Raw genomic sequence first — 23191 nt, 5'->3', positions numbered from 1 at the left:
GACAGATTTACAAACTTCACTTTTACAGCAAGGTGTTTCAGCACATCAGTGTATACCAGGCAAACTCTCTGCCTCTAAGACCTTCACAAGTCAACACAAGTCACACGGGGGTCAAAGTTCACGCAGGAGTGTTATCAATGTTGCTGCCAGCGGGGCAGTCGCTGTAGTCCCAGAAGAGTAGAGTTGGAGGGCGGAGTGCCACCGTGGGGGAGGAGTCGGTACCATCGTGGAGGGGCGAGGGAGGAGCCAGTGCCGCATGCCGGAGGAGGAGGAGGGGTAGGTAGGAGGGCCTGACGAGAGAGAATGGGGAGAGGGTGAAACTAACCACGTTTCAACCCCTCAAATTAATTTTGCTTTCTGTGAAACTCGGCATATGACAAACTAGTAATATAGTGTTGTTTGGCCACCACAGGCAGCCGTCACTATACACTGTAAACAAAATAATTCACCCCCGTCACCGCCAGCACTGCTGAAGGGAAAAGTCGGGAGGGCCGTTGAGGGTCTTCAACTATCAATATTTTTCCTTCGTAGCAGACAATCCTCTCTCATTCCAGAACGATAGTTAGACACGAGAGGAAATGGCCACCGAGATGTCTTATTTATTCCTGGAATTGTTGTGATGGAAATAGATAACGACAAGATGCATATTTGCGTTGGTGAAAAGTGGGTGAGGAGAAGAGGGGGGTGTTAGGTGGGGGTATGAAGGAGGGGCGTGGTTGTGGCTAGCTGGAGGAGGGAAGTAAGGGGAGTAGAGATCACGGTAGTGGAAGCCCCACGTGATCCACGAAACGATTTACTGTTAGTCAATCGTCCTCGTGGATGTCGTGTTATCTAGGTACTCACAGCTCATGCTCACGGCCACACACCTTCCAGCGTAAAAAAATAACGTCAGCACAAGCATCAGCGTCTGGCGTTCATATCTTCTCAAGAATGACGTGTTGAACTTGAATAGAAGGTATTGTAAGATAGACACTAATCCGCCACTCTCCCCAGACATGTTGCTGTGAGCGTCTCCTCGCCCACACCAAGTACTATAGTGAAAAAATAATTATCACTCAATCAGAGATAATGAACTGTTCCGCTATTCACCAGTAAGGAAATAATAGCGACAGTAAGTTAACACAACACACTAGAATAACAAGATTATGTTACCTTCATTAATGTGGATGAAATGTGCTTTGTTATCCCTTGTTAGTTTTGTTCGTAAACTATACTACTGTATATTATAATCCTGTAGCTCCTCCATTTTACCGTTTGCTTCGATGAAATAACGTTACAGTACCATGAACAGCGCGGCAAAGATTAAAGTCTTATAAAGACACAGATGCAGTTTTATGACGCGCAACTGAAATAATATGTACTGTACAGTCCAAAGCAGTAATTGCTACCCCCCAGTAACTAGAGCCGCGGCAAGTGAAGGCCTAGCGATTGGATTGCTGGGTAGTTTTGGAACTATCGTGGCTGGCGATGTTGATTGGTATCATTATCAACATTCACTGGTTATGGCTCCAGCTACTATAGGTAGGGGAGGGGGTAGCAATTACTGCTTCTGACTGTACTACAGCAAGGTGGGCTAGTGTGAACTAGGCTGTGCTGCGGGAAATTTTCAGAGGTGACAATGTTCAGCAATGTTTTGTTTTGATTGTGAAGTTATTTCGTTGTTGGACTTTAAGTTAATGTGTTGCTACATGTGCTGTTTCATTATTTATATCTACATTGCGTTTTTAAACTATAACATATAACTTGTGGTCAATAAACTTCTCTAATTGTTACAACAACCCGAATATTGTCAGGTTATCTTGTCATTATTATAAATAATACTGTTTGTCTTTCGTCATCTGACTTGTCACTTTGAGCTGGTTTTATTGCCAGTCTTAGTTCCCATTTACCTTAACTGTGGTTGGTTATTCCCGATAACGGGAATTATATGGTTATTACTTAGACAAGTCTTTTTGACGAGTGTATGAAGAAGAAGCCAAGGCCACCGGGTCGAACACCTTTGTTTTGACACGAGTTGTGAGGTGACCTACAGTCATTTGTGGCAAGTGTGACGGTGTGAGTGGATAGGACCAGGTGTGAGGAGAGGTCTTGTAGCCCACTTTCCAGTATTTACCATATACGTCCAGTGTCCAGACTGTGCACGTGTGGTTTCTGCGGCGTGATGGTGTTCTCAGGCCACCAACTGGTGGTAGTTACGGTAAGGTGACGGTGGAAATGTAGCGCTTCATAGGAGTTGGGCTGTGACGCAAGTGTTATGTCCCTAGAGTTTTATCAACTTACAGTATATATACCTGTATATTTAGTTCGGCATGTACTGTACAATTTCCAAAACAACTGTCTCTACAATTTAAATTTAAATGTTGAACGAAATGCTTTGATAAATTTGCCAGTGCATCGTGATCTACTGCATATACAGTATATGGCAGTCTGGGTACTAGATAGTTCGCAATTGAAATTAGTGTTTTAGGCTGATCCAGGAAGTAGATAGTGTAATATAACAATACCTGTGGCTGATGAACCGAAAAAGAAACGTTGTTTAAATAACACAATATTATAGGCTTAGCTATTGTACAAGTTGTAAAACAAGTTTGTCGTCTGCTGCCCTGACAACGCCCATGGCACATGTTTACGTTATTTCCAGGCCCGGGATAACTGATAGGTCGGTTACTGACCGTTCACCGCCATGAAAACTTAGGAAACACAACTATAAATATTTTCATTTACCGATTATGCATTTATGTAACAATTTGGTATAACTGCAGTTTCGGACAATATGAACCGAGTTGAGCAGTGTGTTCTTCCGATGGTTTAGACAATTTTAAGACCCCTTTCTTCTATGACGTTTCCCTCGCAAAGTACTTATAAATACCGGGGAATCCAGGGGGACGGAGCCCCCGGGTTAGGAGGTTTGGTTAGGTAATTTTTCGGTCATTTGCGACGGAAGCGTCTTAGAAATGTCTTAAAGTTGTCTGAACCATCGGAATAACACATTGCTCAACTACTCGGGCGTTTTGTCCGAAACTGCAGTTTTACCCACAATTTACTTAATAACCAACCCCCCAAAAACGCCAACCTGTAAAAAATTGCCCAATGTCGAATAATCTGGTACTGTGGATATAATTATTATTATACTCAGCACTTACACTGGCGCCTTACACTAACGTTCGAGAAAATTGTAGAAGAATCGTGAAAGTGTTAGTTCCGCCACAACGTCCCTTCCCCTTTGGGGGTGGGGGGGGGGAAAGTTGTGGTGGAGGAACATGGTGAGTGCAGCTAGCCCACCCAGCTAGAGGGTTTGGGGAAGGGGTGCTGTGGTCAACCATCAATGGGCTTGAGACACGGTGGACAGTGGAGGTGGTGTAGGAAACTCGTCGGTGAACGCAATGGATGGTTTAACTCCAAACGCCGACTTTAATGACTAGTGTCATTGACAAAACTATCATAATATCGGGAAGTGTTGTACATAGGGAGTGACAGTTTGGCAAAAGTTTTCAAAATCTAATTGCATGGGTTGGATTATTTGTCTATCGGCCACGCTAATTCCGAATATGTTGAGTTTTTTACATCATTGCATTAGAAGGTTTGTGGATACTTTTGGGTTTGGCATGAAAAACGCGAAAAAACTGTAAATAATAAAGGGACTGGCAATGTGGCACAACCTGTTAAAATCAAGTTATTGAATTGGATCATTCGACTACTGTGTACACTGGTTCATAATATGCTATTGTTTTACAACTCAATGCGCTACAAATTATGCCGATATTTTTGCTGCAAGTCACCACATACGTATATTTCGAAAACCAGGGCCCAATATTACCAACGGCGTGGATAGATTCCGTGGAATTAATTCAGGACATTCCCGCTCATGGAACATTACCAAACTCCGAATATGTGCCAATGGCAGGCCAATGGCAATATTTACAGAGTTTGTTGAGGCTCCCTGGACGGGAATGCCCTGAATTTATTCCACGGAATCTATTCACGCCGTTGGTAATATTCGTCCCAGGACTGATCAACGAATTCAGCCCAAGTAGCTTGACTTGGAGAGTTAAGGACAAAATCTCAGTCCGTACTTTTGAATAAAATATTGTTCAATAGGTGGTGATATTGAAGTGCTGAAAGTTGTTTTTTCTGTGTTGTTTTGCAGTTAGTTCAAAGGGCCGCCACCAAGATGGGTCGTCCTAAGATTAGCAACACTCGGCTGCGCCAGGGTAACGATAAGGTGTTCGGGGTTCGGATGCCTCTGCAATCTAACAAGTTGCCTCTGAACAAGGAAGTTGGAAGTGCACTGGCTTATGAAGCAGAAAACGAGAGGTTAAGGAGAAGAACAAATGCTTTTGATTATATGGATGCCACCAACAAGGTGACTGAGAAGGTACTGGATGTGTATAGGAAGGCCACTGTCCCCACTATCTCTGAAATCAGGGTGAAAATGAGAGTCCATGACCTGTGGAGGATGCGGAGGGAGACGATGATGATGAAGGGAAATGGACAGAAACAGAAAAGGAAGAAAACGAAGAACGGGAAGCTGAAGATGAGGTTCGAGGATATAGCTGAGAAGTTGTTTGATGTGGCAGACGACAGCAAAGTGCACGAACGAGAGAAAAGCTTCCTGGCAGCCCAGAGGAAACCGGGAAGGGAGGGCTGCATTGATGGCGTTGACAAAATTGTGACTGCCAAGCTGAAAGAGAGGGAGAAGGAAGCGAAGAGGGCAAAGAAAAGGGCTGAGGCAGAGAGGAAAACTGAGAAGATGAGGTCAAAGAGTAAGGAGGAGATGGAGAGGATGTCGTGTAAAGTGTCGGCAGTGGATGACAGTGCTCAGAAAGAAGATAGTGATTATAAGGATGTCAATGACAATGAGTTCAAGGCTATGGTCGACAGGAGAGCAAGATCAGAGAAAAGGAAAAGGGAGAAAGAAGCCGAGGACAGGATCGGAGAAACTGCTGACAGGTTCAAGGTATCCAATGATGCAGTGGCTCACATCGCAAACACCATCAGAGCTGCAGACAACATCATAACTGAAGGGGACAAGTCTAAAGTGACTAACTGGAAGAAAGTGGAGAGACGTATGTGGTGACTTGCAGCAAAAATATCGGCATAATTTGTAGCGCATAGAGTTGTAAAACAATAGCATATTATGAACCAGTGTACACAGTAGTCGAATAATCCAATTCAATAACTTGATTTTAACAGGTTGTGCCACATTGCCAGTCCCTTTATTATTTACAGTTTTTTCGCGTTTTTCATGCCAGACCCAAAAGTATCCACAAACCTTCTAATGCAATGATGTAAAAAACTCAAACATATTCGGAATTAGCGTGGCCGATAGACAAATAATCCAACCCAAGCAATTAGATTTTGAAAACTTTTGCCAAACTGTCACTCCCTATGTACAGTATAGTAGACAAGTGTGTAGTAACTGGTTAAGGTACGGGAGAGGAAAGAATGCAAACTGTATTAATTATTATACTAGGGTGATAGAACTAAAGATTGCTCTATTTATGTGCAGTTTTTGGTGGAAATTTAAGTTATGGAGTAAGTTGAATTAAAAAGTTAAATTGCCTTCAGTTTTGCTGTTCGAGAACCTCTACCAAGTCTCTTGCTAATCACCTTATAATCCGCCTAGTTGAGTCTATAGTAAGAGTGACTACAGATCTCGAGATGGTGCTGGCCGTTTTGTTTCTTTATCAATTTTTTTTTTTAGTAATCTAAGCTTAGTTTATCTCTAACTTGATTATTTTACGTCTTTTAACGTCATATTTCTTGCCTCTGCCATATTTTATTTGTAGTGCTTTTTCGTAAATGACTTAAAATTGACAATATTGGGGGACCCATGGGAAATCGGAGTTTTTGGGTTGGGCGAGAGAAAAAAAAAGGTGATTTGCTACACAAATGACCAAAGTTGGCTTGGATTTTCAGTTTTAACAAGTCAAGTCCAAATTTGAGAATACGCATTTGTTTTGGCGAAAGGGTATCAAATTCGAATGAATAACCCAAAACCCATTGGCAAAACCAAGGTCAAAAGTACATACCTAGAGCTGGTGGACGTCCGCCTCACAAGAGGTCATAGCTCAAGGTTGAAGCCACAAGTCCAAAAAACTGTTTTGTGAGGGCAAACTTTTTTGGAGTGAGAATTGTGAACTTTTGGAACAATCTGCCAGTGTGTTGTGACTGCACAGTGCGAGAGCTCATTCAAGGCCAGACTTGACCAACACTGGAGCAGGTTCAGGTACATTCAGGAGCCGGTGCATGCCCAGTACTTGCCAATAGTGCGTAACAGGAACGTGATCGATCGCCCAAGAGGCTAATGAGCCGATCAATGGGAATGAGGATGAAAGTAAGTAAAATTACCAACCCGGGTACACGAACATTTTTCTATCATTAGATCAGTTTTTTAGGCCCCTGCAGTCGCATCTGTTTAATGCTTGTTTGCCGGCCAAACACATGAGGTGGGGTGAATGGGTTCCTTGAGAAACGCCAGTAACTCGGAGATTATATATAGTTTTTTTCTAGCACTGGTTTTTTCTTGTAAAGTCAGTGTATACAGTACTGTATGTGAATTCTTTTATCATAATTTTAGGTGTTGGCAACGATGGCTGTGGCTACAGAAGACAGTGTGCCACAACACAAATCCTTACAAGGAGCAGCGGGACGCAGCTCTCCTTATGGTGACAGGAGTTTAACTGAACAAACTACAGGGTCGGTGAAAGGTGAGGAAGCATACAGTTAGGTATACTGTGGTGGGTCACATTATTGCTCACATGCTCATTAGTCACTCGAGAATAACTTCACCTAACCTACATTGCATAAACAATGCAATTTATTGGTGTTCCTGTGGAATACAATAAATTGCATTGGCAATGACCCGGCCTTCCTATGCTGCCTCCTCACTCCTGGATACAGCTGATGGGACTGACCCGGCCTTCCTATGCTGCCTCCTCACTCCTGGATACAGCTGATGGGACTGACCCGGCCTTCCTATGCTGCCTCTTCACTCCTGGATACAGCTGATGGGACTGACCCGGCCTTCCTATGCTGCCTCTTCACTACTGGATACAGCTGATGGGACTGCTGCGCTCCGGTCCACGGTGCCACACTGTTATGGTAGTGCAGGGAATTAGCTAGGGAACATACATTGTGAGCTAGACAAATATTGCTGCACCACATATGATCCCCTAGCATTCTTGAGATGATATCTATATGGCCTGGCAGACAAATATGCGGAAATATAACTCATTGCATTTCGTTTATCATTTCAGCCAGTTTTCTTCATTCTGGCACTGATCTGTTCTTTATTATTTCCTCCCATTACCACTTCACCAACATGCACTGTAACCTACCAGGTCTTTTAACTTTTAAGCATCATTGCCTGAACTCTCTCTTCGACAGGTCGGTGCAACCAACAGATGTTATCAGGGATGTGCAGGGCATATATACGTCGGTGGTACTACGATGCCACCATTGGGGACTGCAAGAAGTTCATTTATGGTGGTTGTCAAGGCAATGAAAATAACTTTCTATCTCGGCAGCATTGTCGTGCTGCTTGTCCAGGTACGTAATGGGTGGGAGGAGAAGATTAGGAACCAGAACTAATTACCCAATTAGCTAAGTGGGTGTTAGGTTACTTTATCCATTGCAACACAGAAGAGCCTGTTAGCCGCTTTGGCAGTCGGTAACGTCTGTTAAACATTATTGGAAAGTACTGGGTATGTACCTGTGCCAGTGTTGCTCAAATCTGGTCTAAAATGAGCTCAACCTCTGTTAAGTCACAACACCCACATCTCTCACTCCGAAAAAGTTTGTCCTGACAATTTTCTGAACTTCCCTGTTAGCATTCCTTTACTAGATTGTTACATAGATGCTCCATCATTGCATCACTTATAATGCTATCTAGTACTTTGCACACACTGCTGGTCAAACTCACTATTCTGTAATTGATTGTGGAGTGGCAATTGCATTATTTGATTATAGGACTCGCATATGCCATTTTCCAGTCGAGAATATTTTGCTCATCCATGAATTTGCAAAACTTGATTTTAGGGGGCTTGGCAACTCTTTTCAGAACTCTTAGCACTCAGGGATGCATGCTGTCAGGGCCCAGGCTCTTGTGAACCTTTAATGTTGACAATTTGTGGTTAATACGCTCTTCTGATAACGCAATGTGTGTGAGGGCTCTTGAACCGTCTTTTCTCCAAACGCAGGGAGATTTTTTTATCTTGTGTACACTGAGGAAAATAATTGATTTAATGCCTTAGCTTTGTCCTGTTCTGAGGATGCATAACTGCCATCTTTTGAGTTACTACACCCCACCGATTTAATTTCAACTGTAACCATAGAAAGCCTTTCAATTTGACTAGACTTCACTTGCAATCCACTTCTGAAAGTTTTTTCAGCTCCTTTACACAACTTTGCCTGTTTCCTGGACCTGGCATACAGCCTTCTCTCCTGCTCATCATTTGTAACGGTCCAGGTCTTGAATATCTGAGATTTCTTCTAAACTTGATCAACCACCACGTGATTGATGTGCAACAGTTTTCTTATATTCCTAGGGTCAGTGGGTTTGGTGTTATGAATATATTTATCAATCCAGTACAGTAGTTCACTTTACTGACTGTCGTCATCTCGACAAATATTTGAATCTTTGCCTCTTAACATTAGCCAACGGGAGCCAGATGTTACAACTTGGCCACCATACCCTCTTTGCTAGTTATGATGAGGTCCAGCAGTTTTGGTGTTTGTTCCCCACTCTAGTTAATTGGATCTTTCACATGTTATAATAGAAAATTCTCTTCTCTACAAAAAGAGTAGGTTAGGTTTGCATTAGGGTGTTTAATTATTAGGTGGGATAAGCGGGGGTCCTTAGTATTGATAAGATCCGAGTTAGGTCTCCTGCAGGTAATGAAATAATGTTATTTTAGGTGATGACATACTTTCTTGTCCTGTTGGCTTATCAAACCTATCGGGTGTCCCTTTTCATTGATGAATTAACCAAGTTTCCTGCCTTCAGACGAGGTGACATGCCCAGAGGACTCCGGCAGGACATGTCTTGTGTCGGAGTCGCTGTGCATCAACACCACATGCAGTAATCATTCCGACTCGGTTTGCCGTGTCACCCCGTGTACCTGTGATGTTCACTACTTCGACGAGCTGGGCAAACCAGTGAAGTGTGAGGAACTACCTGGACAGGCAACTACTGATATGATTGCCAGCACTCCTGCCACCTCTACCTTCCCGATGATCACAGATAGTTGTGATGTTGATGGGTGTGATGAAGGTGAGTCGGAGGAGGGGATTTCTGTGAGGGGAGAGGTCGTCCTCTCCATTGTTCAGAATGCATTATTTGCTGTATATTTGAGTATTAAAAAGTTAGTATACTGTAAACGCTATTAAACCATTTGGAAATGGAAAATCAGTAGGCGGTCTAGAAAGTCGTTAAAACAAAATTCTCGCATGCTTCATGTCTTGTAAATTAGTTTTTTCAAGAGACAATTTGATTTGGTTTACAGTAAATGCAAGAAATAGCTTGTTTTTAATCCAATTTAAATTACAATGTATATAAACCATAATGTTGGAAGTTTTTATTGTCGGTTGGATTTATTCTAGATGAGAGTGATCCCTGGCTGGTGTATGTGGTGGTGGTGCTGCTGGTGTTGATGTTGGGGGTGACTCTGGTGTTGTGCTGTAGGAGGCGAGGCAAGGGTAGCTTTTATATAATCTTTGTACCATCACCGTTGCGAGAAACCGGAGATGTGACCACTTCCCCCACCTGTCTTGCCCCCTTCAGTCACACCCAAGAGAAGTTTACAGAGTCTAGTTTAGTTGTATGATCTTTTTCCTTGTGCTTAGGCCTTTTAATATACTGTGTTGTGGTTGGTGCTTAAAAGAAACTTTATAAGCATCCTGATGCGGTCATGGAGGCCCAAAAAACACAATGGTCTCTTCTAGTGTTCTGAAGTTTTAAGAACTGGGCATTTTCATTATTGTTTGGAGATTTTATCAGTCTTTAGGCTTTTTAAAGATGCTCAGATTTTAAATAGTAAAAATGTTCAATTATTTTTTAATTATCTCGGATTTTAATAAAACATTTTAAAGTTCTCTGCTTTTATAATGTGTTTGAATGTCACAAGTAATGTCTTTAGAAACTGTTATAAATAATAAGTAAAAAGTAGTTTGGCTTCGTGACATTGAATCTTGGCAGCTATTTCTTTGATCGTTCTTGAAGCTCTCGGAGATCCTTCTGCTGCTCATCACAGTCTGCTTGGTTTTAGCAACAATAAAGATATAGTTGAAACTTGCTTATTGTAGTGGCACAAAGAATTATTTGTTATGTGATTTCTAACATTTAGCTGGAAAGTGATGGTTAATAAAGAAATGTTGATATAGATACAAAAAAGGAATGAAACTGGAAAATGTATTTAAAGTTGGTTGAGGAGACATGATTTAGCAGAAAAGGAAAGAAACATCTACTCGAGTACAATGCATCAGGTAATTGTATTTAAAGTTGTTTTGGAAGACAGGTTGCAAAGAAGAAAAATTCAATCAGTTGAAATTTTTTTAATGTATTCTGGGAAGCTACATCTTGATTTCCTACAGTCTGTCGTAACCCTATTTGCCAGTTAAATACTGTACTGCAATGGGTGCATTGATAGATTTGTACTTCACGAATGTATTTTCCTCAAGACATTTTTAGCACGGGTTAGTGTTCATGTACTGTAGTTATATTTTTCTTTGCATATACATGGTACAGTACTGTATTAATTTCTCATCTTGTGCCATTGTGATGTTTTATTTGTTCATGTAATAAACTGGTAAATAAACAAAGATCAGTGGAGTGGAGGCATTAAGATTATATGGGAGGAGGAGCTCTCAAATTCGTACATAATTACCGATATCAAATTGGTTTTGCCGCATACACTAGTTTTCCTATGACCCTTAACTGGGGGGTGCCACTGCATGCTCAAATTTACCCGGCAGCTTGGCAGAATACTGCTGACCCTTTGAAACTATAATAGTAGGTGTCTGTATCCCCACAAGTGTCCGTAATACAAGAATTTCCCAGCATTTGTAATTAAGTCAGCAGCTCAGGCGGGCACGTTAAGGTTGGAACTGAATAGTGAAGTTAACATACAGTATTTGGACACTGGCTAAGTGGCTGTACTCGGTTGGTATAACTTGATTTATTGCAAGCGACAGTTTCAGAGAGATTTCCTCCATGTCAGGCACTAAAAGAGTAGTAACACCTACAAACAATGCAGTCAATTATTTATATATCCCTTTGGCTGCGGGCCATTACCCTAAGCTGAATAAAATCGTCTGGTGCTAGCTAGACCAAAACGGAAAGTGTGGGAATCGCAGCAAAAAGGATATACAAGGTTAAGGTTTTGTGTGTAATGAAAAAAAAAAATAAATCATAGGCTATTTTGGGGGGTAGGTTTGGGGTGCGGGATGCAATGGAATTGTCACTGTAGTTCCCGACGTGGCAACTCTGGCTCCACCAGGCAGTCCGGGTTGAACCGTGGTGGAGAGAGGATGGACCTACTCGGCGCTACTATCGTCCAGACATAAGCGCCCTCCCTGCAAACAAATGTTTACTCGTCACTTCTTTGCCCGCTTGGTTTGTTTAATGTGTAACAAAAACAAACAAACATTCACGTCTTCAGGGTGGTTTGTAGAAGTGTGTGGTTACAGTGTTGGCGTGTGTATTGCTGTGTAGAGCATGACAATTGTCGAAAATTACCCTGGACGATCCCTCGCCCTATAGCCCTTCTTTCAACACAACCTACGTTAAATCATGGTTGGTACCAGCTCTATTGTTTATTTTTGTATTACTTATAATGATCTATTAAAAAGGTAGCGATATTTTTATGCCTACTTTGAAGTTTAATGCCGAATCTAAGTTATTTTAGATGCATCCCCGCATGATTTTGTTTTTATTGGCATTAGAATAATTTAATCGGTAATGCTAAATGGTTGTTAGGTTTGGTTAGATTTGACAATGCTATATTAAGTTGTTTGGTTAGGGTTTTAATCGTCAGGTGAATTAAGCTGCGGTTCCCAATTTTAATTAACCATAGAACTTAAACTATTATCTATAAGCTTTTTACGGATTAGTCTTATGATTGGAAAATACCGTAATACTTTAGTGTTGTGTTGCCAATGTAAGTGTGCCGAGTTAATAATGTCTTTCTAACGTGCATTACTGTGTTGTGTGGTGGCGTCCTATTTCGAGTTTTATTTATTTATTTTTATTTTTAATTTTTTTTGCCGGGCATCTGTATCGTTACTGACTAGTGTTGTTGTAGCAGCAGAGTTTTACATACTTGTGGAGTGTTGTGATTGTGTTGCATTTGGCTGTCATATTTGTGTTTTGAGAAAGTACGTTGATGAGGACGTTGTGTTTTATGATGTAATGATTGTGTGGTCAAGGAAGACGATGCTTGCAGTAGGTCACTCCGTTAGTCTGCAGGGAAAAACTTGTTCCCATAATAACATTCACCATTCGTGAAAGATAAAAATGGAAATCTGTTTTCATAATTTTGTTCTTTGTTGTATATAAACGATTGTCATATTCCAGGTCTAGGATTGTCTTTAAAAAGCCTTTTGACATATGCCTCTTTGGTCATCTTATTATAATGGTTGTAGTAATAATTGTTACTGTATTTTTTAGAGGCTAGTATGTCAAGGTTATCTGCAAATGTAAGATATACTGTGGTTGATAGATTTGTTTAGTAATGTGATGATTCGCTGCTATCGTCTTGAATCCATCTTCGTCTGAAGAATCCGCCTGTTGTTTTCAACTAAAGATTAACCACCCTAACACTACTGTATTTGGGTGGATGAAGTTAGGTCGTGAGGTAGTATAGGTAAGGTTTGGTTGGGTCGTGGAGGAACCCAAATATTGTGGCCCACCAGGACTATTATAAGCTACTTGGCCCGGGTCTTTAATCCACACGGTTAGGTTGGGAACCATTAACCCTGGTGCTCAATTTTATCATACGGCACTCGCTATTCCTCCACGCTATATTCACTAAAACTCCGCCATGGACAATTAAATTTACCCGCTCGAACACAGTTTCATCATTAAAGGAATTTATCATCTAACGCACAACGGGGAAATCTCTCACTTGGCCACATTGATTGACAAGTACTCAATGGCAGGGAACATCTTTCAACAAAGCCTCGAGTCAGGTTTGTGAAATTGAATTACATTTATTTAAATTATGTGAAGGTTTGTGTATATAATAATTGTTTAAGGTTAAGAGTCGTTTGAAGAAATTATATTACAGGGAAACCGTTTGGATTTTTTTTATGCAAACAGAGAAGGGTGATCTAGTCAATTGCGGACATGCACAGCGAGTCTCCGCTTGCAGACAGAAGGAACTTGAAAATCACCATAATTTGGGTGTTTGGTTTTGCGTCCGCCCTAATATACTATTAATTTAAACACCTGTTCTCCATTTCCGCTTCTAGCACAAGAATAGTAGTCGGATCTGGGCCAGTTGCCTTCACTTGTACTTAATTATTCATGAAATGCTATGAATAGAAAGGCATCTCGGGGCCTTAAACTGTGTGTGTGTGTGTGCGTGTGCGTGCGCGCGCGCGCATAATTGCGTTGTATCTACTGCATCATCTACCTCATCCACAGCACCACTTAATTAACTGACACACTGTACCATCTTTCTGACACTGCACCACCTGACTGAGACGTACACTGCACTGTATGAGTGACTGACACACTGCACCATCCGATTGAGACACTGCCATTTGTCATTGCACCACCTGGTTTGCACACTGCACCACCTGGCTGACGCTGCACCACCTGGCTGACGCTTCATACTTGTACTATTGATCTCAGTGAGGGAGTCGAGATGAGCAGTACGCAGCGTTCGGATGTACAGTCTCGTTCAAGATTCTTCGAACACTGCTGGAGACAGGTGGCAACTCGAGGCCGTTTGTTTACTATACTAAGAAGTAAAAATTATGAATGAATGTAAAAGTGATCGGTGATTGGTTACTTAGTTCCCCGTTGCTTAAATAATGGTTGGGCTTTGTTGTTTCATATTATATTATACCTTTCTGCTGGTATATACTGTTAATTTGATTTTAAAATGGATAGAACAATGGGCCAACCTATATGAATTTATGTTTAGACAAACATAAGAAAAAATCGGTAAGTGTATTAAAGAACATCATGCATCGGGCACAGCTGTGTGCAGGCTGTTTATGAGGTTGTTTATCATTAATTTAGCCTAATATTATCTTGAAACGTTTAATCCCTTTCGGGTAACTAATCCAGTCGTATGTAACCGATGCTAAACAAACTTCTTTCTAAAGACGCTGATTTCGTGCAACACAAACTGCTGTTTTAATTTGCTGTGGAATTAAGCAGAATCATCGGTTCACTGCTACCTTTAGTAAGTGTGTGTGTGTGCGCACGCATGCACATGTGGAGTGTGTGTGCACATGTGGAGTGTGCATGTGGAGTGTGTGTGTGTGTGTGTGTGTGCGCGCGCACATGTGGAGTGTGTGTGCACATGTGGAGTGTGTGTGTGTGCGCGCACGCATGCACATGTGGAGTGTGTGTGCGCGCGCACGCATGCACATGTGGAGTGTGTGCGCACATGTGGAGTGTGCATGTGGAGTGTGTGTGTGTGTGGTGTGTGTCAGCCTGTGTGTATTTGATAATGACATTGTTCAATTGAAGGTGATGGTGTATAATCTTACGAACCATCCGTCTGATGGTGTAAACTAGTGTGGTAGCATATGCCTAATACTTTTACAACCCTTTATCTAGCAATATCACTGCCATTCCAAGACTCTGAATATTGTAAACAGCAAATTGTATTTCTTTCGTTGAGTGACTAGTTTCCCCCAAAAAAAAAGTAAAACAAAAAATCCTTGTTTTTGACTTGTGTAGATTACGTCACCTTTAGTCTGGTGTCTTTTAAAAAAATATATTTTTTTTTCAAATATGTGTATGGTGTATTATAAATTTTGATCTTATTTGTTGATTTATTTATTTATTCATTCAACTATTTTTTTTTATAAAATGCCTAATAAAATATAAATATAAACCTAACGTTATGGGCGGGAAGGTGGGGGAGACAGAGGTGTTGTCAGTGCTGACTACCCTTCCACTCCCTCAATTGTAGAAGGCCCCTGCCAACATGGAATACCACACGCAGAAAATCACAATGTGGAAGAATAATCGGCACGGAGGAGGCTGGGTTTTCACCCACTGAAATTGCCCGAGAATTGGGGTTTTGTCGGTCAACTGTATATTATTGGATTAAGCGATGGGAAGAGGAAGGAAGTTTAAAGGACCACCACAGGGCGGGAATGTCGCGCAGAACAACACTTGCACAAGTTGAAGCCATCCGGAATTTCGCTGAGGCCAACCCCTTCAAGACTTCATTTTCAATAAGAGAGGATCTCCAATTAAATATTTCCCCTTTAACAATCGAGCGAAGACTTCACGAAGGAAGCATTCAGCATAGAACTCCCGCCACCAAGGAGAAGTTAAATGAGCGACATCGCGAGGGCAGGTTATAGTTTGCTCGACGGTATGCTGGAGAAGGCCTAGATTTCTGGGGAAGAGTAATATTCACTGACGATAAAACTTTCTCATCTACCTCTCACGGAAGGTTGCATTGCTGGAAGAGGAACAACACCTGATATGCTAGACAGCATATTTATGAGGAAGCAAGGAGTGGCCATGTGACTTGGAATGTTTGGGGATGGAAATATTTGCAATGAGTTGAAGAGCTGACTGACATAGAAGGAAGATTCACAGCTGAACAGTATTTAGAAATACTCGAAGTTATGCTTCCCTCGGTACGTGCATATGTTTTCCCGTTTCCCTAAAACATAATTTTCATGCCCGATAGGTGTCCTATCCGGTGACCGGATAAAACCCCAACGGACAAAACCCCAGTCTCATATTTAAAATATAAAATAAAACACTTTTAAGCTTAGGTTAGGTTATGTTCACTTAGCCTAGGTTAGGTTAGGTTAGTGTTGACAAATGACAACCCCGTTGGGGTTTTGTCATGGAACCGTCCTATCCATACCGCAAGGATTGTAAAAAGGTGGTTTGCAGAACAAAGAAATTTGCAAGTTTTAGACTGGCCAGGTGAAGGTTGTGACATGAACCCTATAGAGAACGTTTGGGCCAATATTGTGAGCGAGTAGGATCCAACTGAAGAGTGAACCAGGGTGCAGCTACAGGAGCGTACACACCGTGAGTGGGAGGTACTGAGGCGGAAACCGCAACTGATACACAACCACCACCTGGCCTCCGTTCCCAACAGGCTGCAGCAAGTAATGAGAATGAAGGTGGCTGGACTAAATATTAATGTGTCAGAAATAATTTCCCTATGTAATCAACGTCACATACTGAAAGTACATCGATATTATTTTTTCCATGTTAACAAATAAATATAATTTTCATGAATATAAATCAAATTGTATAATAAATGTAAAGGAAACAATCCTCTTCTAATATCCTCACTTATGCAGTATGTATTCAGGATGATTTAAGTCAAACAAATCCTAACATTATACTTATAGTTATTATGAAATAGAACAGCATAATATATGATAAATATATTGCATGTGAAATAATTACCATATATACCACGGAAAAAATCAGAGAGGGAGACGGAGACAAAGAAACAACTGTATAATGACACAATTCATACAATACTGTATGTAATGGTTCCGATCACAGCTGTCCGATACGGCTCTTCAAGGCACTTGTGACGAGGAAATTGATCTTTCATATTTCAATCTCATATTTAATAAGTTCATGTCATGCCATTCACAATATATTTATGTATTATTGGAAAATGTTTATTGTAATAATTGTATTTGAAGATATTTTTCTTCCCATTTATTTATAAGAAATGGGAATTTTTATTTTGCCAAAATACCAAACTGTTGCCACTGTAGGGGTACCGAGATATTAAAGTTGTCTAGCACTCAGGATGGAAGGAAACTCTAATGTGGTTTTCTTGTATATTATGAGATATGTGATAGACAGTCTGGTGCTGGAGGTGCAGAATGAGAGTTGGTTGGTGAGGAGGCTCAGAGGACAGCTGGTGGGTCGCCATGCTCGCTGGCGGGAGCGAGGACCGCCAGGCAGGCGAGGAGATGCTAGGGGCAGCCAGGCAGCGGCGGAGGAGGAGGTGTTGCTTGTTCAAGAAGATTGGTCAGACTGAATCTCAATGGAGAGACAGAGCTTATATACACCCAGCAGCAGCTATGAGTCATGGTGGGAAAACCCGAGAAGTAGCCGGTGACTAGTTTCGTTGCTAAGATACGGTAACATCTGGGGACAGCTCTCGCTTGGTTGCTAGGGGAGGCGGCACATTGGAATGCGATACGCAGTATGTAGGGGAGACGTCCACTACAATACTCCCCCTCCCCTCCAGGCGGTGTAGGAGACTTGTTGTCTGTAGAGTTGCTTAGCACGTGTGAGGCAGACCGGGCGGTGCATGCCTCATGTGAGACAACGGCGATGGCGTGATGAGCCGATCGCTGAAATACAACTGTCTAGATACACACTATCTGTGGGAGAAGGGAGAAAAAGGGTGTGTGGAGGCGATGAATGTTGTGCTTCCCTCACGACAGGTACAGGGTCGTCAGATGCGCCTGCTGGGGTGTGTGTGGGCCTGGGTCAGGAGCAGGGGCTGCGTCAGCAGAAGCGGATTAGGGCTCGTGACAGCAGCTGGGTCCACGACAGCAGCAGGGTGCAGGACATTAGCAGGGAGTACCTGAGGGAGAAAAAAAAAGGTGTGAAGGCGATGGATGTTGTGTGCTTCCCTCATGGCAGGTACTGAGTCGTCAGATGCGCCTGCTGGGGTGTGTGGGCCTGGGTCAGCGTCTGAGGCAGGACGGGTGTGCTGGGGTCGTAGGATGTGGTGCATGGGGCAGGAAGAGGAGCCGGTGTCTGCTTGAAGACTGGGAGCGTGATCAGTGTCTCCTCCATCCTGTGTGAGTGCTAATCTCCAGGGTCACCATTGTAGGGGTACCGAGATATTAAAGTTGTCTAGCACTCAGGATGGAAGGAAACTCTAATGTGGTTTTCTTGTATATTATGAGATATGTGATAGACAGTCTGGTGCTGGAGGTGCAGAATGAGAGTTGGTTGGTGAGGAGGCTCAGAGGACAGCTGGTGGGTCGCCATGCTCGCTGGCGGGAGCGAGGACCGCCAGGCAGGCGAAGAGATGCTAGGGGCAGCCAGGCAGCGGCGGAGGAGGAGGTGTTGCTTGTTCAAGAAGATTGGTCAGACTGAATCTCAATGGAGAGACAGAGCTTATATACACCCAGCAGCAGCTATGAGTCATGGTGGGAAAACCCGAGAAGTAGCCGGTGACTAGTTTCGTTGCTAAGATACGGTAACATCTGGGGACAGCTCTCGCTTGGTTGCTAGGGGAGGCGGCACATTGGAATGCGATACGCAGTATGTAGGGGAGACGTCCACTACACCACGTTACCTCACAATTATTTCATAACTTGCAGTAATGCTCCAACACACACACACACACTTGCATGGAAACATACGCACTCGCTCGTGAATAATGTCGATTTCACCCCCCCCTTGCCGTTTTTATTAATTATAAAAAATATTACATTAATTAGTGAAATTTCGTACTTAAGGTATAGCTAATGCCGTAGCATAAGTATTGTATCCCTGTAAATCTTTCAACTGTCATTACCTTTGTCATCTGAGTAGACTTATTGATTGTTTGCCCGCAAAAAAAAGCCTTGTTTTTAATCTGGTTCACCACAAGATCGCATTGAAACTGCATAGTATCCATTTCATAACATATAATTGAAACCTAAATAAATATATGTATAAATAAAACAAAACACTATATATAAATTTCTATTTCCAATGCCTCACAGGGAATGTAAAATAAATGTCATTAAATAAACTTCATAATACTGTTTCATTTATATAACTGTTTTTACTGACAAGCATTGACACACACTACAGGTAGCAGTGAACCGATGAATTTGCTTATTCCCACAGCGAATTAAAACAGCAGTTTGTGTTGCATGAAATCAGCGTCTTTAGAAAGAAGTTTGTTTAGCATCGGTTATATACTACTGGATTAGTTACCCGAAATGGATTAAACGTTTGAAAATAACATTAGTATAAATTAATGATAAACAGACAACCTCATAAACAACCTGCACACAGCTGTGCCCGATGAATGATGTTCTTTAATACACTTACCGATTTTTTCTTATGTTTAATTGTCTAAACATGAATTCATATAGGTTGGCCCATTGCTCTATCAATTTTAAAATATAATTAACAGTATATACCAGCAGAAAGGTATAATTTAATACGAAACAACAAAGCCCAACCATTAATTAACGAGGAGCTAAGTAACCAATCACCGATCACTTTTACATTCATTCATAATATTTACTACGTACTATAGTAAACAAACGGCCTTGAGTTGCCAGCTGTCTCCAGCAGTGTTCGAAGAATCTTGAACGAGACTGTACATAGTGAACACCACAGTTGATAGTAAACACTACAATAAAAAATTTTCATTCAAATTTTCACATTTTTGCTGAAAATTTCCTGATGTATTTTGAGGCACATATGGAGTGTTGTAAGGTACATGTGTTTTCTGAGGCACATATAGGGTGTTGAGGAAAATGTGTGTTGTAAAGCACATGCGGTGCTATGAGGCACTTACGGTGTTTGTAGTCTTGGCTGCTTTTTTGTTATGGGCACTAGCCCACCCAGGCACTGGTCACTGACTCAATTCGGGGCCTGGGGGCGGAAATATAATAATAATAATAATATAAATAAAAAAAATTTAAAATAATATAATATTAAATCATAAATGCAAAAAAAAATCGTGAGAAACGATATACTGTATGTACGTTGTGTTGTAAAGATAAGAGAAACAATTGAGATCCTGCAATTGTGTGTAAATGAGGCAGAAAGTCAGATCAGCAAGCTGGGATTTGGTCTCATTTTTTTTGTGATGCCATATGGCAGAAAGGTCTACCATTAGTTGTGTCCAGTTTCTGCTGGACACAACTCTCCATTGCTCGTTGGTGAGACAAGCGGTGTGACCTGCCGTGGATGACGGAGAAGAGCCCAAGTATGATTAATCGTGTTCTGTCATGAAGCTTGTGTATGATTTGTCGCTGGCTTTTGATAGATGTGTATGAATCTGAAGACACGTGTATGATTTGTCAGTGGTTTCTGTCAGATGTACTGTATATGATTTGCCAGGTCCAACATATTGCAGACACGTATGGTCACCCAGTCATCATTTGACCTTGTATGAATGATCAGTCACAAGCAATAGCATACGGTGGTCAGCTGTAGGATCTTACGTGCTTGAGTATATTGGAGGAGGAGGGGATGTATGTTGCAATATATTGTCGTGTATGCTGGCTAAATGAGAAGGGGTCCTGAATCTCTCGCTCACACACTGTTAAATAGTTGCAATAGTAATTAAGATCATGGGTAATCACTTTACTATAATATCTATCACGCTAATTAATTCACACTTGTTGGTGCTCATCTGATGCGGTGTCTTTGAGAATGACAGTTTGTATGGGAAGAAGAATGGGGCTATGGGAGACAGATAGGGAGAAGGGCGAGGAGACTATAGGAGACACAGAAGGGACAGATGAGTAGAGAAAGAAGGGAAGAGTAGGAGGAGAAAGGAGTTAAATAACCTACTTAAGGAAAGCGGAACAAATTACCTTTTTCATTGTCCTTGAAGTAAGTGATGGCATAAGAGTCGTAGTGAGACTATTGACCTTTCATCTTGAGTACAGGTACAGTCAACCAAAGATGCACTGACCCCACCCTGGGTCTCGTGCTCGCAATTTTACATGTTAATACTTGGTAAAATAAGGCTGCATGTAAAGGTGATTGTGATTGGTGGATCTGTTTTCGGCTGTATCATTCCCAGGATAAATATTAAACAAACCAAAGGAAGTATTTTTATAATAATAATCTTTTCATTGTTATTTAAGGTCATGAGAAGTTTCCAAGTTTTCGTATATTGGCTTAAATAATGAAGAAAATCATATTAATGAATTGGCAACGCAACTACAACCGCAGCTGCCACAAGATTCTCGCATCAAATTTTCTTCATTATTGAAGCAAGTACCTGTATAAGAACATTCGGAAACTTCTCATGATCTAAAATAATGATGAAGTATTGCCAGATAAAATTGTGAGCACGAGACACAGGGTTGGATCAGTACCTCTGTGGTTGACTGTACACAGGAAGTACTGACCCTGGCTTACGGCAGATTAACTATTGAATTTTAAACCCTTGAATGTGAGTACACGCGTGGTTAACATAGTGAATCATATATGGTGATAATTACCCATAACAAATCATATACAGTGTGGCAATAATTAGATGTCATTTAGAGTCGTAAAACGATACAATTAAGACAATAGCTGTGCGAGTTTTGTTTTATGAAGGATTGATTGATGGTGTGTGAGTGGTGTCTATCTGCTTGTTTGTGTGTGGGGTATTGTTGCTGTCCTCTAAACATTGTGGCGCGTCTGTTGTCTCTGTGGTTCGTGACTGAGACGAGATGTAATCTGTCTTAATCCATAATCCAGTAATAGACGGACTACACGAACGGGGTACTGTGATTATTATATTATTATTGCCTTTGTTGTTATTGCTATATTTGCTTTTTATTATTATAATATTAAAGGATTCACAGGCTACAGAATTTTTTTTCCAAATTCCCGCATTACCGCAAGTTTTCCCCACGGCGTTGGCTGTTTCGGGAAGAACCATTATCTGCAGTAGATTCGTAATGAGGTAATTGATTTACCTTTCGGCCACTTGAATTTCTCATGGTTCAAACACTGTTAAGGGTTCTGACACTGTTTAGGGTTCTGACACTGTTTAGGGGTTCTGACACTGTTTAGGGTTCTGACACTTTAGGGGTTCTGACACTGTTTAGGGGTTCTGACACTGTTTAGGGGTTCTGACACATTTTAAGGATGATGGCACGGTTTTAAGGTTTATTGACGCGTGCGCGCACACAGTTCTTTAAGTGTGTGTGTGAGTGGGTGAAAGGAAGAGAGGCAGACAGAACGAGAAGAGAAACCGTAATACAGATAGATAGATAGAGGTTCTCCGTGAGTAAGTTAGAAAATAAAGACACGATGGACGTCACCTTCACCTCCATGAGACCAACAGGTGTTCTTGGCCAGGTACGCTAAGGTGCGGTATACTAACTCACCTGCTCATTAAGGTGTTCAGGTGACCTTTTCATTTACACCTGTGGTATTGTGACCACCTGAGGAACATAGGTCGTTCTTGTGTTGACCTCTTGATATGACCTGCTGGCGCGTGTTGACCCCATTCGTCCAACAGGTAACTCTATATGACTCCTCACGTAAAAACAATCCCATTAAGTGACGTCTATATAAGGTAACTTGAGGAGTATAACCAAAATATGACTTGGCAACTAAGTATGGGTGGTGCCCCTTAGTGAGCTTAAACAAACTTAACCTAACCTGACCTGAAGACTCGGAAAAATTATCAACGCTAAACGATTTGAACTTTTTTCTGGTGCTGGAGAGACCTAGTCATTATTAACTAATATGTGACCTTTAACCCTTGTCCCGTGGGTCACAGAGCAACAACTGACTGGTGGTGTGACTCAAGCCGTCTACTGGTCACTTACCGGAGTTGCTGTCGCCAGTGAAGTGAGCTGCTCTTGTACACTACACTCGGGGCAGTCTCTTTAGTCTTAACCTAACGCAACCCAACCTAATCCACGAGTAAGGCTTATTAGAACTGGGGCCTAATTTGGTTGGGGCCCAATAGGACTGGGATTCATTAAAACAAGGGCCTGTTTGACCGGCCACCGTTGGCCTGACCTCTAACATTACTTCAGCTGGATGTCGGAAATTATTTAGTGTTGCCTTAAGTTAATCAGTAATAACCGGTAATGGTGATGTGCACGGCCACGGGGTGGTCTTGTGCACGGCCTCGGTATAACAGTGCACGACCTCAATATAACCGTACACGACCTCAGTATAACCGTGCACGACCTCACTATAACCGTACACGACCTCAATATAACCGTACACGACCTCAGTATAACAGTGCACGACCTCAATATAACCGTACACGGCCTCAGTATAACAGTGCACAACATCAATATA

At 41.8% G+C, this 23191-nt stretch overlaps 2 protein-coding genes across 5 annotated transcripts in view; both read left to right on the top strand.

The window, feature by feature from the left end:
- Window positions 1-2053: 2053 nt before the first annotated feature.
- LOC121863007 (papilin-like) lies at window positions 2054-10099 on the top strand. Its single transcript, XM_042361470.1, has 5 exons — window positions 2054-2197; window positions 6581-6710; window positions 7390-7551; window positions 9008-9274; window positions 9604-10099. Exons 1-5 carry the CDS (start codon window positions 2162-2164, stop codon window positions 9825-9827), a joined length of 819 nt encoding a protein of 272 aa, XP_042217404.1. The 5' UTR covers window positions 2054-2161; the 3' UTR covers window positions 9828-10099.
- An 800-nt stretch (window positions 10100-10899) lies between these two features.
- The window catches only part of LOC121862940 (anoctamin-7-like), a 149488-nt gene continuing 137196 nt past the window's right edge, over window positions 10900-23191 (top strand). For all 4 annotated transcript variants that reach the window (XM_042361387.1, XM_042361386.1, XM_042361385.1 and 1 more), the window contains exon 1: window positions 10900-11794. The gene's annotated coding sequence lies outside the window, so the exon portion shown is untranslated. The remainder of the gene's footprint in view (window positions 11795-23191) is intronic.

The sequence above is a fragment of the Homarus americanus genome, unplaced genomic scaffold, assembly GCF_018991925.1.
Source record: "Homarus americanus isolate GMGI-L3 unplaced genomic scaffold, GMGI_Hamer_2.0 scaffold24922, whole genome shotgun sequence".
Lineage (NCBI taxonomy): Eukaryota > Metazoa > Arthropoda > Malacostraca > Decapoda > Nephropidae > Homarus > Homarus americanus.
This window is presented reverse-complemented; position numbering and strand designations above follow the sequence as displayed.

What these genes read in the sequence shown, in the direction of transcription:
- LOC121863007 (XM_042361470.1), top strand. Translation starts at nt 2,162, where the DNA reads ATGGTGTTCTCAGGCCACCAACTGGTGGTAGTTACG. An exon ending in ACCAACTGGTGGTAGTTACG is followed by an intron (nt 2,198 to 6,580) that starts GTAAGGTGACGG and finishes TCATAATTTTAG; the next exon opens with GTGTTGGCAACGATGGCTGT. An exon ending in TGTTGATGGGTGTGATGAAG is followed by an intron (nt 9,275 to 9,603) that starts GTGAGTCGGAGG and finishes GATTTATTCTAG; the next exon opens with ATGAGAGTGATCCCTGGCTG.